At 36.4% G+C, this 14560-nt stretch overlaps 1 protein-coding gene across 7 annotated transcripts in view; it reads right to left on the bottom strand.

Moving 5' to 3' along the window:
* The window catches only part of USP37 (ubiquitin specific peptidase 37), an 85639-nt gene that overhangs the window by 34717 nt on the left and 36362 nt on the right, over positions 1-14560 (bottom strand). For all 7 annotated transcript variants that reach the window (XM_070386766.1, XM_070386756.1, XM_070386742.1 and 4 more), the window contains 6 exons: positions 13755-13916; positions 5067-5198; positions 4783-4906; positions 3759-3949; positions 2169-2286; positions 863-942 (listed from right to left, as the gene is read on the bottom strand). In XM_070386766.1, coding sequence (XP_070242867.1) covers positions 863-942; positions 2169-2286; positions 3759-3949; positions 4783-4906; positions 5067-5198; positions 13755-13916 — 807 coding nt within the window. The remainder of the gene's footprint in view (positions 1-862; positions 943-2168; positions 2287-3758; positions 3950-4782; positions 4907-5066; positions 5199-13754; positions 13917-14560) is intronic.

Below are 14560 nucleotides of genomic sequence, written 5' to 3'. Positions count from 1 at the left end.
CTTAAGGAAAAAAAGACAGACTATGGTCAACATAATACTGCTATGATTTAGAAAGCCATTTCTTTCAAAGAAATTCATTTTCTAGAAAGGCACAGATACAGAATGTAAAAGAACTAGTCCCTAGGGGCTGGTTCCAGAAACTCCATATTTACTCATAGAAAACTGAAGCTTCTAAAAGAAAGTAAGGCAATATGAAGGCAAAGTGCCACATAAATACTTAATGTTAATAATAATCTTGTTTGTGGTTGAGATCTATTCTTGGAAAGAACTGAAAGCTGTTCTACAATCATATGATATTTTTTAAAACTAGTTTGGCTTTATGTTTGTTTATACAGATTAATACAATATAAATTAATTTCCTTCCTAATTCAGAATTCTTAGGACTACCATTCTTATGGAAGAATTCTTATGAAACTTACCAACTTACCCTCTGAAAAAAAAGAAAGCACAAATTGCAAAAAAAAATAACTTATTTTCACATGCACATGTGTATGTGTCTGTAGCATATTTTTATTGAAGGTTTGGGGTAAGAGAGGGAAATTACAGCATGACAGATTTTAACTAAGTGGTACACATTATTGAATTAAAATTTTATTTTACTATCTAGTTTCTATCATTATCCCAAAATCTCATCAGCCTCCTCCTCTTGTTGCCAACTTCTTGGGGCTCTCAGGTTCCCTCTCTTTTTCAACATTCCAAATTCTCTTCCTTTCTTATACAAGGGAATTCTAGCTTTCCATTCTCTATCCTCTTCATATCTTAGCTTCGCTAATCTTCTTTACCAATCCATCTGATAAGCCTCATTTATTCACTAATATTTTTCAGTACTTTAAAGAAGAAAAAATGAGACAATTAATCTTACCTGGGTAGCCTGTTAAATTTGTGTCTGACAAGAGCACATTTCCCACCACATTTCTCACAGGAATACTCAAGTTCTTCTGCCTGTTAAAAAGACAAGAGGGAAAAATAAAGAAGTATGAAGATGAATTAGCACTGCCACAACTCCACCCAGTTTAAATTTTGTGTCCAGAAGCACAAGCCTTACTAAATTAAGACCTAATCCTCAAAATATAGTGTAACATATGCCTGTTTCACAATTCCTAATTTCCTTTTTTTAACCATGGAAACAGCTCAATTTATGGTAGTAACCACAGTAGCAGATTCCCCATGGATACCTTTTCCCCATGGATACACAAGAACCACTGCTAAGAGTATATCCAGATTTTAACATTTGGCCATAGCAGAGATAAGATCACCTTCAGGTTAGGCGGAGTTCCTGGTCTGTTAGGTGTAACTCTACCCCTTTCTTATAATGGAACTCAATCTTCTGGTGACAGCCCACTAAGAACAACTGCTCTAAAAGGACCAAAGTTTGGGGCAGATATCATTACCTAGAGAAAACTGAAACAAGAAATCCTTAAAAAATGGGGGTAAAGATACACAGGAAAAGCTACGAATTCTATGATAACAACAGGAATAGTAAGGAATGATTTAAAAAAAAGAAAAGCAGAGTATTTATCTCTGAGTGGAGCTGAATTTTCATCATTTCAAGAACAGAGGTTTTTTTGTTTTTGAATCTTAGAGTGATAACCCTGCCTATCTACTACAACAAAACAAGAACCACTATTATATAGACTAAAGGTGATCCTGGCACATTTCCATCAATTATAAGGACTACTACACAACAGTTCAATTATCTCCCAGAAAATTTCAGAATATCTATAGCACTGAACCACATATGCAAATATTTATCTATAGCTCTACACCTCTAAAACAAACACGACTCCCCCTTTCTAACAAGGCACATATAACCTAAAGAAAAGCAGAGTATTTTTTCATTACTCAGATCTTAGTATACTAACTCTGTGCCTCCAATTCTGATTCGCATTACCCAATTTTAGCATGTGTCACTCTGTATTATTAGTTTCTAAGGTTGCCTAAAACACTTGCTGTTGACTTAGATATATAATCCACTTGAGCAATGAATTTTCTTCTACACTCAGTTAACAACCATATCTATTAAACTTTTAAAAATAAATACTATTTATAAATATTTTCATTTGTTTCCCCTGCAAGTATTTTGTCAAACTCAAGAAAGCAACTTCAAATACAATTATCTATGATATATAAAATTTAGTTATGTGAAAATACCAAAAAACAGTATTTACTCTAAAGAAAAGATCAAGGGAATCTTGAATTGAACGAGGAGGGAGTGGCTTTTTCCTTCGAGGAAGGTCAATAGAGAGGTCATTAAACTGTTCTCTTTTGGGAATAATCTCTCCACATCTGCAAGAATAAAAGAAGATAAATGTAAGAATTCAGAAGCCTAAGTGTGCAATACTAAATAAAAATATACTTCAGAAACACTGTTCCCCCAAAGAATTTCTCATGACTAGGCATAAGAAGGGGCTTAAAGTGTGGCGCCAGTGGTAAAGAACCTACTTGCCAATGCAGAAGACATAAGAGACTGGGTTGGGAAGATCCCCTGGAGGGCATGGCAACCTACTCCAGTATTCTTGCCTGGAGAATCCCACTGACAGAGGAGCCTGGTGGCTACAGTCCACAGCGTCACAAAGAGTTGGACATGATTAAAGTGACTGAGCAAGTGTATGGAGGCATGAGAGATAAATGCTAAATTTTAGATTTTTTTATTTCCCCAAACCCCACATGCCCCTAAGCCAGTGTGCCCCAACTATTGAGCCTGTGCTCTAGAGCCCGGGAGCCACAATGACTTGAGTTCTTATGCCCCAGCTACTGAAGCCCACGCACTCTACAGCTCATGCTCCACAACAAGAGAAGTCACTGCAATGAGAAGCCCATGCATCGCAACTGGAGAATAATCCCTACTCCCTACAATTACAAAAAAGTCTGTGTAGCAATGAAGACAAGCACAGTCAAAAATAAATAAATAAAATTATTTTTAAAATAATTAATATAAACAGAAAGAGAGAATTTGCTCTCTCTGCCTAACTACTTGAGCTGGCCATCAGTAGTCTCCTATCCTGGGATTGGTACTTACTCTGTTGGCTCTCTGGTTCAGGTCTTGGAACTGTGCATGCGTGTTCAGTTGCTTCAGTCGTGTCCGACTCTTTGTGACCCTATGGACTGTAGCCCACCAGGCTCCTCTGTCCATGGGATTTTCTAGGCAAGAATACTACAGTGGGTTGCCATGCCCTCCTCCATAGGATCTGGAGGGATTGAACCCACGTCTCTTGCATTGTAGGCGGATTCTTTACTGACTGAGCCACCAGGGAAACCCCCATATATAAAAAAGATTAAAAAGCATTGCAAAAATTAAAAATAATTTATATTTTTAAGTATTTTATAAAAAACACATTTTTAATAAAAACAATTTGGTTCAACAAAATAAACAACTAACAGGAGGGGGTCTTTTCAGGGCATGGGCACACACAAAAAGTAGAGAAAAATTAACCATTCAGTCAGCACTAAAGCATTTAACAAACTATTTAAGTTCGCTTTAGTTCTCACCCCATCACGCATTTTCATAGAAGATAGAGATAATGAACAAAGATATTTATACTCATGTTTCCCCATGACACAGGAATGAAGATAAGAATTATACCCTTTTAGAAGAGTTTGGACAGAGAAGTCTAGCGGGCTACAGTCCCAGTCCATGGGGTCGCAAAGAGTAGGACATGACTGAGCAACTAATACTCTCAGAGAAGAGTTTTAGTCACTTGCCATAAAGAATTAAAAGGAAAAAAGTGTGTTTTTTTTTTTTTTTAGAGATTACTTACACTTTACAGATGATGGAGTGCTGAACTTCAAACTCCAAATTAGTAATAACAGGGCAAGTGTATACTCTAGTAGCTGAAATATCTGGTGAATTTTCTTCTCCAGGAACAGGTTCAATCTTCCAAGTTTTATTTAATTTTTCCATATCTTCTTTCAGCTGGTCTAAGCACTGACTTAAAAATTCATGAGCATCCTAAGAAGGTATAATATCCTTAATCAGATCAAACCATTTCTTGCTACAATAATTGGTTAGTAACATTGTGATCTATAAAACTAAAGCACTTGGAAGTTAGTAACATATGTGGAAAATGTCAGATTTACTCGAGTGCTTTAGGGTACATATTTTGTGAAAAACGACAACAAATGACAGATTTTACGCTCCTAATTATAAGTTAGAGTAGCATGACTAATAAGTGAATTGTTCCTTCATTTGTTTTTCAAAAAAGAGTGATTTTTCTAAAATAGGCTTTGTAACTAAAATAGTCTAAGGTCCTAAAATGGGGCAAATCACATCTATATTATTAAAATGATAAAATACACAGAATCATATTGAGCCTTACTGGAAGTCCTCCAACCTGTAATGAACACATGTATACAAATCTCATTTTAAAATAAAATTGCGATTTCCTTGGTGGTCCCAGGGTTAAGAATCTGCCTGCCAATGCAGGGGAGATTGGTTCAATCCCTGGCCTGGGGAACTAAGATCCCACATGCCGTGGGGCAACTTAAGTCCGTGCATCACATCTATCGAGCCCGTGACAGAGAGCCTGTGCTAGAGAGCCAGTGCTCCGCAATAAGAGAAGCCATCACAATGGGAAGCCTGTGCACTTCAACTACAGAGTAGCCCCTGTTTACCGTAACTAGAGAAAGCCCATTCTCAGCAACAAAGAACCTATGCACCATAAAAGACACCCAACATAGCCAAAAGTAGATAAATAATAAAATAATAAGATAAACTAAATTGGGTGACTAAAATCATCTCAATTTTCCTGATCTCTAAGGTGTTTAAAAACAATTAGTACTCACATTCTGCATATAACCAGAGAATCTCTCTGCTGTAGCTGAAATGGCATTTTTAACCTTCTTGAGTAAGTCTTTTTTGGTCTCTGAATTACAGATATCTTTTTTAACAAGCAAGTGTGCAAAGCGTCTGATAAAACAAAAGAGACAAGTTTAGTAGGTTTTATAGAACACTGGAAGGTATATTTTAAGGACTGCTAACAATGGCACATAAAATTTTAAGTATCTAAAACGCCATTTATTCTATAATTGATAGTTAAGAGATAACTCAGTAAGTATATAACAATTACCTGATAAGTGCATTGAGTGGAATTTTCTTCCATGGGATACCTTGCTTGAGCAAGTCATTTGCAAATGATTGGAGTGAAAATAGAGATTGCAAAATAGCATTCATATAGCAGGTATTTCCCAAATTGGAGAAGCTGAAAATGAAAGAAATGGTACTTTTGAAGACAACAGTACTTCCTAAAGTATGTTCACTTGAGCAGGGGTCCTCCACTATAGTATGCATCAGAATCACCTGGAAGGCTTGTTAAACTACATTCTGCTGGGCCCCAACTCCAGAATTTCTGATTCTGTAGGTCTGGACAGGAAACGTGCTAAAATGTGCATGTCTTAAAGGGTCTCAGCTGATGCTGACGCTGCCGGTATGGAGACCACACTTAGAGAACCACCACAGTATAACATGATTACACTTTAGTTTCAACTCAAGGAAAATTCTGTTTTCAAATGAATGCTAAAAAGGATTGGGGACTTAGTCAGAACATATGTATGCTAAATGGGTACTGTCAAATATTATTCCAAAGTACACTGTTTTTTTTCCCAAAGTTTGAAAAAAATGTTTATTTGTAAACATTCTCTAACTTTCAGAAAAGTTGCACAGAAAAATATTTTTTACCCAGACTCACTAATTTGTTAACCCTTTTGTTACTATATGCTTTATCATTTAAACACCTCTCCCTATATATTTTTCCTGACCAATTTGAGAATAAGTTGCATAGATCATAGCCATTTAGCTCTAAATACTTCAGGATATATCTCACAAGAATAAGAATATTCGCTTATATAGCTAGAGTACAGTTACAAACATTGTAAAATTTAATGCTAACATAATACCTTTATCTAATACACTAAAAAGCCTCTTGATGAAAGTGAAGAGGAGAGTGAAGAAGTTGGCTTAAAGCTCAACATTCAGAAAACTAAGATCATGGCATCCGGTCCCATCACTTCATGCGAAATAGATGCGGAAACAGTGGAAACAGTGTCAGATCTTATTTTTTGGGGCTCCAAAATCACTGCAGATGGTGACTGCAGCCATGAAATTAAAAGATGCTTACTCTTTGCAAGCAAAGTTATGACCAACCTAGAAAGCATATTAAAAAGCAGAGACATAAAAACAAAACAAAACAAAAAAAAGCAGAGACATTACTTTGCCAACAAAGGTCCATCTAGTCAAGGCTATGGTTTTTCCACTAGTCATGTATGGATGTGAAAGTTGGACTGTGAAGAAAGCCAAGTGCTGAAGAATTGATGCTTTTGAACTGTGGTGTTGGAGAAGACTCTTGAAAGTCCCTTGGACTGCAAGGAGATCCAACCAGTCCATTCTAAAGGAGATCAGTCCTGGGTTCTTTGGAAGGAATGATGCTAAAGCTGAAACTCCAGTACTTTGGCCACCTCATGTGAAGAGTTGACTCATTGGAAAAGACTCTGATGCTGGGAGGGGTTGGGGGCAGGAGGAGAAGGGGATGACAGAGGATGAGATGGCTGGATGGCATCACTGACTCGATGGATGTGAGTTTGAGTGAACTCCGGGAGTTGGTGATAGACAGGGAAGCCTGGCATGTTGCGATTCATGGGGTCGCAGAGTTGGACACGACTGAGCGACTGAACTGAACTGAATATACTTTCTTTGATCCAATTTTCTCAACTGACCCAATGTTTCTTTATGTACTGTTTCTCCCTAAGCACAAAATTCAGTCCAGGATAACATAATGCAAAATTTAGTTTTCATGTCTCTTTAGTTTTCTTTAATCTGGAATGATTCTTCAGCTTTCACTTTCAAGACACTGACAATTTGTGCAGAATGCAGCACACCCCTCTGCTCCCCACACCGTGTGCCCCATCCATCCTGGTTAATGGAATGTTCCTCATATTGGGTTTGATATTTCCTTATGATAAGGTCAGCTCAGACTGAAGTCCACATAGTGATACATAATGCTACTGTGTCCTTCAAAGGGCATCACATTCAGAGGCACATAATATTTCTGTGTTGCTCATCAGTGATGTCAACTTTAAATACCCTTAAAAACTTCCACTTAAGACTGAGAAAGTATCAGGATCTGGAATATGACACAAAGAAAAACTGGACAACAGGCAGCACAGGACTGCAATCCTTAAGAGAAAGCAAGCAAATACTATCAGCCCTACCATTTACGTAGGGTTTCAGCCTGGAGGCAATTTGTAAACTAGAGTACAGGGGAGTTCAGGGAGTGGTACCCAAACAGAGCCCAGGAATCTTGCTGAGTTGAGTTGAAAGAAACTGGAGTTTGAGATGCTGAAGTTGTTAAGGTTTCTGGGACAGAGAATCTTGGAGAAAGGAACTGTACAAAGGAGGAGCTACAGAAATCTGCACAGGGGTCTGCTGGAGCATTAGACTTTCAAGCCAACTTGTGCATGCATAAGGTGAAACCCCAAGATAGCATGCAAGAAGAACTTCAAGGAAAAGAATGATTACTGGAAAGCTATTAGCCAAACACTTTCCAGAGCTCATGCAGAATCTAAGTTTTTAGGTTCCCAACAGTCAGAGTAGAGAGATGTAGATGAATTCATGGAGCATTAGTAGAGACCACAGAGGGCCCATGCTTCAAGAAAGGAATTAAATCAGCCTTAGAATAAAGGCCATTTAAGATTCGACCCCAAAGAGCTTAAACACAAGTCTCAAAACAAACCCAACAGCAGACAGGGATATTAAAACAGCTATTATAAATATGCTTCAAGGATGTGAAGTATGTGATCAGGATGTATGTGATCAAGTACATCATCAAGGATGTGAAGTAAAACAAAAACACTAAGGAAAGAAATGAAGATATTAAAAACTGAATTTCAAGAAATGAAAAAATATTTGAAATGAAATTTTATCAAATGAAACTAATAGCAAATTAAACACTGAAGAAGGAAATAGTGAATCTGAAGATACAGCAACATGAAATATCAATAAAGAAGTATCTACTTATCTTATATTTAATATACAATATATTTTACTTTTATAATTTAAAATAATTTCTATACTTAAAATACTGAATATATTGTATAACTATATTTTATATAGTATTTTAAATCTATATATATACATACATAAGCAAAGATACATGTCTTTTCTTATTTCCCCTTCTTTCTTACACAAAGGTAGATACTACTATATACTATTCAGCAATGTGGTTTTTTTTTAACTTACCAAAACACCCTTTGTTATTCAGGGTTTTTTTTCTGTTTCTTTCTAAATTACAGCCATACTAGCAGGTATAAAGTGGTACCTCACTTTGCTTTTAATTTCATACACCTACTTCTTACTTTCTTTACATTTTTTTTTCTTACAACCTCACAATTTTCCATTCCTTACAGGAATTTGACCCTTTCACCTAGTTATCAAATTTGTTGGATATTCTCTTATAATCCTTTTTATCTTAGTAATGTTGGTGCAATGTACTTTCATTTTTTATTTTAGTGATTTGAGTCTTCATTCTTTTTTCTTTGCCTGTTTATCTAAAGATCTGTCAATTTTGTGGATCTTTTCAAGGAGGTAACTTTCAGTTTCTCTATTATTTTTCTACTCTCCAGGCTGTTGATCTCTGCTCTAATTTTTATTATTCTCTTTCTTCAGCTAAATTTGGGCTTCATTTGTTATTCTTTTTCTAGTTCCTCAAAGTGTAAAGTTAGGTTATTAATTTGAGGTCATTAAAAAAAAATCATAGTAAAATACATAAAACACAAAACTTACCAAAAAACCATTAAGTATACAGCTTACAAGGCATTAAGTACATTCACCACCATTCATCTCTGAATTTTTTCATCCTCCCAAACTGAAATTCTGTACCTATTAAACAATAATTCTTCATTACCCTTTCTCTGGCAACCACCATTCTACTTTCTGACCCTACAAATCTGTCTACTCTAGGTAATCCATTTAAGTGGAATCATATAGTATTTGTCCTGCGGTGACTGGTTTCACCTAGCATAATGAGTAGGTTCACGGTTCATTCACACTGTAGCAAGTGTCAGAATTTCTTTCCTTTTTAAGGATGAACAGTATTCCATTGTATGTATATATTAATAACACATTTTGTTTACCTACTCATTCATTGGTAGACACTTAGGCTGCTTCCACCTTTTGACTACTGTTTATAATGCTGTTATTAATATGGATGTACAAACATCTGTTCACATCACTGCTCTTAATTATTTCAGATATATGTGCTGGATCGTATGGTAAATCTACTCTTAATTCTTCGAAGAACTGTCATACTATTTTCAATGGAGAAGGTGATGGCACCCCACTCCAGTACTCTTGCCTGGAAAATCCCATGGATGGAGGAGCCTGGTAGGCTGCAGTCCATGGGGTCACAAAGAGTCAGACACGACTGAGCGACTTGACTTTCACTTTTCACTTCCATGCATTGGAGAAGGAAATGGCAACTCACCCCAGTGTTCTTGCCTGGAGAATCCCAGGGACAAGGGAGCCTGATGGGTTGCCATCTATGGGGTCGCACAGAGTCGGACACGACTGAAGCTACTTAGCAGCAGCAATAGCAGCAAGGGTCACTTAATAGGGTTTTTAGAATTTCTAGTTGGAAGTTACATTTTTAATATTTAGTTTCATGTTTATTATCCAGTTTCATTTCACTGTGGTCAAAAGATGGTGGCTGTCCCATTTCTACATTATGGGGTCTCCTGATTTTTCCTTTGTGCCCTAACATATGATTACTTTTTGTGAGTGCTCCATATGTGCTTGAAAAGGTCTATACTCTATGATCAGAGTATGGCATTTACTATTTTCTGCAGATCTATCTGATGATGTTTTTTTTCTTTTATGTCCTTAAATATTCTATTTTATCAGCTATTAGGACTGCAACCTCTGCTTTCTTAACTGTTTCCATCAGACGGCCAAATTGCTTTCCCTCCCTTTATCTTACAACTTTAAAAATCACTGTTCTAGGTATATCTCTAGTATACAGCATAGAGTTGGTTTTGCTTTCTGAGCTAATTTGAAAATATTTTTCTATTAGATGTGTCAGCCCATTTACATTTCTTGATGTGACAAATACATTTGGACTCAACTGTGTCACATTGGTATATTTTACTTCTTTATCTGGTGTTTTAGAGATATCTTGATTTTAAAAAAGGTTTTTTAAAAAAGTGGTTATATCTGTATTTGTACTTTTTTATAGTGCTCATTAATTTTTTTTTTTTTTTTTTTTTACTATCTAATCTGTCCATTTTAAATAGTACTTTTTGACTTGCACTTACTACTGATGACAGTCAATTTAGTTATTCTACTTTTCTTTCTCTGCTTCCATTTTTAGTTACAATCATACTCCTTTGTCATAAGAGATAATATCTATATGTCATCCTTATATACTGGTGTTTCCACTATTGTTTTAGTCTTATCTCTATAACTGAATATATGAAATATTCACCATCTATCTTTTGCCAGTATCTCCTTCATTACCTCTTGGCTGGATGAAGCTCATACCCTATAGAGACCTCAGGAAGAGCTTATGTGCACATTATTCCAAGTTCTTCCACTTTAAAACTAATTTTTTCCTAGCCCACATACCTGACAGCTTAGATTGGCATATCTGTTTATCCTTTCTTTCATCAAGTTTCTTGAAAATGATGTTCTTTTTTCATCTGCTTTTAATGATGACTGAGAAGTCTATTCCTCTTTCCCTCACAAATTATTTCATCTTTTGACTCAAGGCACTGAGGGTTTTTCCTCATCTTTAAAGTCTTATACTTGTACTAAGATGTGTCTTATTCATTCAATATTCCAGGTACTTGGAGGGCTCTTTGAATATATAAATTCAGTAATTTTATTTCTGAAAATTTTATTTCAAAGTTTTCTTGGGTTATGGTTGTAAATACTAATTCTGTTTCACTGTCAGGATTTTTTTTTTCTTCAGAGATTCTAATTATATGTGCCATGGGACCTTCCTTGTCTGTTTTCTAATTCAACCACTTCCTCACTGACCGCTTATACTTCTTTATCTTATTTTCCTCCTTGTTTTTTCCTTCAAAGTCCCTTATTAAATTTTCATTTGAACTTATTTTCCCTTGGGGAACTTTCATTTAGACTTAATTTTTGATATGATGTTGTCTTTCTTCCTCTCTTTTGTGTTCAAGCAACTGTCATTTCTTCCTGCTTGCCCATTCTGATTGTGGGTTAGAATTATTGATTTATGGTGCTTTTTTTCATATCTTCAAATGCTTATTTGAGGATATTTAATTCAGTTTTGAGTGCTATATAACAATTTTCTTGCAGTTTATATTGGTTTTTGGAGCAGAATTTTTACTGGACTAAATATTTTGATTCGTATTTCTGTTTTTCACTTCTAGTCTGTACAGAGGTGGCCTGTTTTTTAACATTTGTATTCATTTTGTGGATCTGGTGACTAATTCAAGCACATCCTCTTCTGTTAGTTTAACAAAGTGTACTTTCCTTAATGGGTCGTGGTGGTGGTAGAAGAATTACCAGATGATCCAGCAGTCTTACTCCTGGGGATATATCTAGACAAAACTATAATTAAAAAAGACACATGCAGCCCTATGTTCACAGTAGCACTATTCACAGTAGCCAAGACACGGAAACAAACCCAATGTCCACTGATAGATGAATGGATAAAGAAAATGTGCTGTGTGTGTGTATATATATATGACTACTACTCAGCCATAAAAAAGAATGAAATAATGCCATATGCAGCAACACAGATACAACTAGAGATTATCACACTAAGTGAAGTAAATCAGAAAGGGAAAGACAAATGCCATATGATATTACTCATATGTGGAATCGAAAATATGTCACAAATTAACCATGAAACAGAGTCATGGTCATAAACAACATCTGGTGGTTGCCAAGGGGAGGGATAGAGTTGGAAGTTGGGGTCAGCAGATCTAAGCTATTATATACAGAAAGGATGAACAGCAAGGTCCTACTTGCTGTTATTGAATATAGCACAGGAAGCTATATTCAATATCCTATGATAAACCATATGGAAAAGAAAATCTTAAATATGTATAACTGAATCATTATGCTGTATAGCAGAAATTAACACAACACTGTAAATCAACTATACTTCAATTAAAAATTTTCTTTTTCTTTTATATTTATGTAAGATGACCGATAGTCACTAAACTTACTGTGGTAATCATTTCATGATATACATGAGTCAAATTATTATGCTGTACAATTTAACCTTATACAGTGCTGTATGTCAATTATACTGCAATAAAGCTGGAAGGAAAAAAATGCAAGAGGGCTCCAACTGCCTAGATTCACTATTAGTGTATTACAACACCTCAAGTAAGTTAATTAATTCCTCTAAGCCTTAGTTGTGCTGTGCCGTGTGTAGGCGCTCGGTCACATCTGACTCTTTGCAACCCCATGGACTGTAGCCCGCCAGGCTCCTCTGTCCATGGGATTCTCCAGGTAAGAATACTGGAGAGGGTTGTCATGCCCTCCTCCAGGGGATCTTCCAACCAAGGGATAGAACTCAGGTCTCGAACCCAGGTCTCCCGCCCTGTAGGCAGATTCTTTACCATCTGAGTCACCAGGGAAGACCAAGAATACTGGAATGGGTCTCCTATCCCTTCTCCAGGGAATTTCCCCGACCCAGTAATTGAGCCAGGGTCTCCTGCATTGCAGGTGGATTCTTTGCCAGCTGAGCTACCAGGGAAGCACAAGCCTTACTCCCTTAATCTACAAAAACAGATTTTTAAATACATCTAGCTCAGAGAGCTACTGTGAGGATTTAAAGACAAAATTCATTGAAACACAGTTTCTGGCACATAACAAACACTTTAGCTATGATTGATATTATTATTATAGCTATTATACCATGATCTCATTTTTTATGGTTAATAAAAATATAAGCATGAAGGGGCTGGGAAAGAGAAAAATAAAATTAATACTGAAGTATCTAAGGAGATGGATGAAGTATATGAGATTTAAGAATACGCATTTTCTGCTTTATGATGTTTCATATATATATACACATTTGGAGGAGCCTGGTGGGCTACAGTCCATGGGGTCGCTAAGAGTCGGACACAACCGAGCGACTTCATTTTCACTTTTCACTTTCATGCACTGGAGAAGGAAATGGCAACCCACTCCAGTGTTCTTGCCTGGAGAATCCCAAGGACGGGGAAGCCTGGTGGGCTGCCGTCTATGGGGTCGCACAGTCGGACACAACTGAAGCGACTTGGCAGCAGGAGCAGCATACATTTACACAGAAACACACACACACGTGTATTTTGTTTTCAAGTCCAAAAATCAGAGACCAGATAATGAACGGAACTTCATGGATGTGATAAATCTTTAATAAGTGAAAAAATATTTGAGAACTATAATTTATGACTCTTTTAATCATTTTTTACACCAAGTAAAAGGGCTTCCCAGGTGGTGCTAGTGGTAAAGAACTGGTCTGCCAATACAGCAGATGTAAGAGACCAATATAGCAGATGTAAGACATATGGGTTTGATCTCTGGGTCAGGAAGATCCCCTGGAGGAGGGCATGGCAACCCACTCCAGTATTCTTGCCTGGAGAATCCCCATGGACAAAGGAGCCTGGTGGGCTACAGTCCACGGGGACACAAAGAGTCGGACACAACTAGAGAGATTTAGCATGCACACATACCAAGTAAAACATACTTCCGTTGAATCACTTTATAAAAAGAAAGCAAAATAAAATAATTTACCTACCCCTGCAGTTGCTGCTGTTGGTGAGAGGAAAGGGGCACTCTTGGCTTGTTCCAGCCAGTGTAATCCTGGTTACACCTCAGTTTTTTAACAGAAAGAGGAGCTGGCTGAGGAAGAAATCCCAAACTTCTTTTGGCAGATGGAGTTTGGCTTGAAATATTAGTCCTATGAAAAAGAAAAAATAATGAAGAAACAAAACAAATTTGAATACTGCTTTCTTCCCCTACTAGATCCAGAGAAGTCAATGTCTAGGGGAAAGTAAATGTCCTAAATTTGAGGAAATATCGGTAATAATGATCACTTGGGAAAAAAATTTCACAAATGTAAATTAGCAAATCTGGTGACAGGGAGCTGAAGAGGCAAATAATATGGTAATGTACAATCAAAATAAGCCAAGTTAATGGCTTGAGAAAAAATAGTTTTACTTTTTTATTCACTTGTATCTACTTGATGGCTATCATACATCAGTTTACCTAGTCTTGAAAACCTTTAGGCAGTGAACTCTTTCCACTATTATGCAACATATATTCTTACCCAATCTCCTTGAGAACTTATTCTGATTTATATGCTTAGCAGTGAAAATGTTAGGAATATTTCTAATTTTCATTTAAAATTTTCCTAGCTAATGACTGTTTCCCAAAAATGCTGTACCAATTTATATTTCCACCAATAAAGAATTTCCCCCAATAGAGAATTTCCCCTTTTCACATAGTCTCCGTTACAGTATTATCCCTCTAATGAATGGAACATGATTTCATTGTTATTTTATAATTTCCTCATTATTACCTAAGTTGAACATATCAGTCTTT

Source organism: Bos mutus, chromosome 2 (genome assembly GCF_027580195.1).
Source record: "Bos mutus isolate GX-2022 chromosome 2, NWIPB_WYAK_1.1, whole genome shotgun sequence".
Classification (NCBI taxonomy): Eukaryota; Metazoa; Chordata; class Mammalia; order Artiodactyla; family Bovidae; genus Bos; species Bos mutus.
This window is presented reverse-complemented; position numbering and strand designations above follow the sequence as displayed.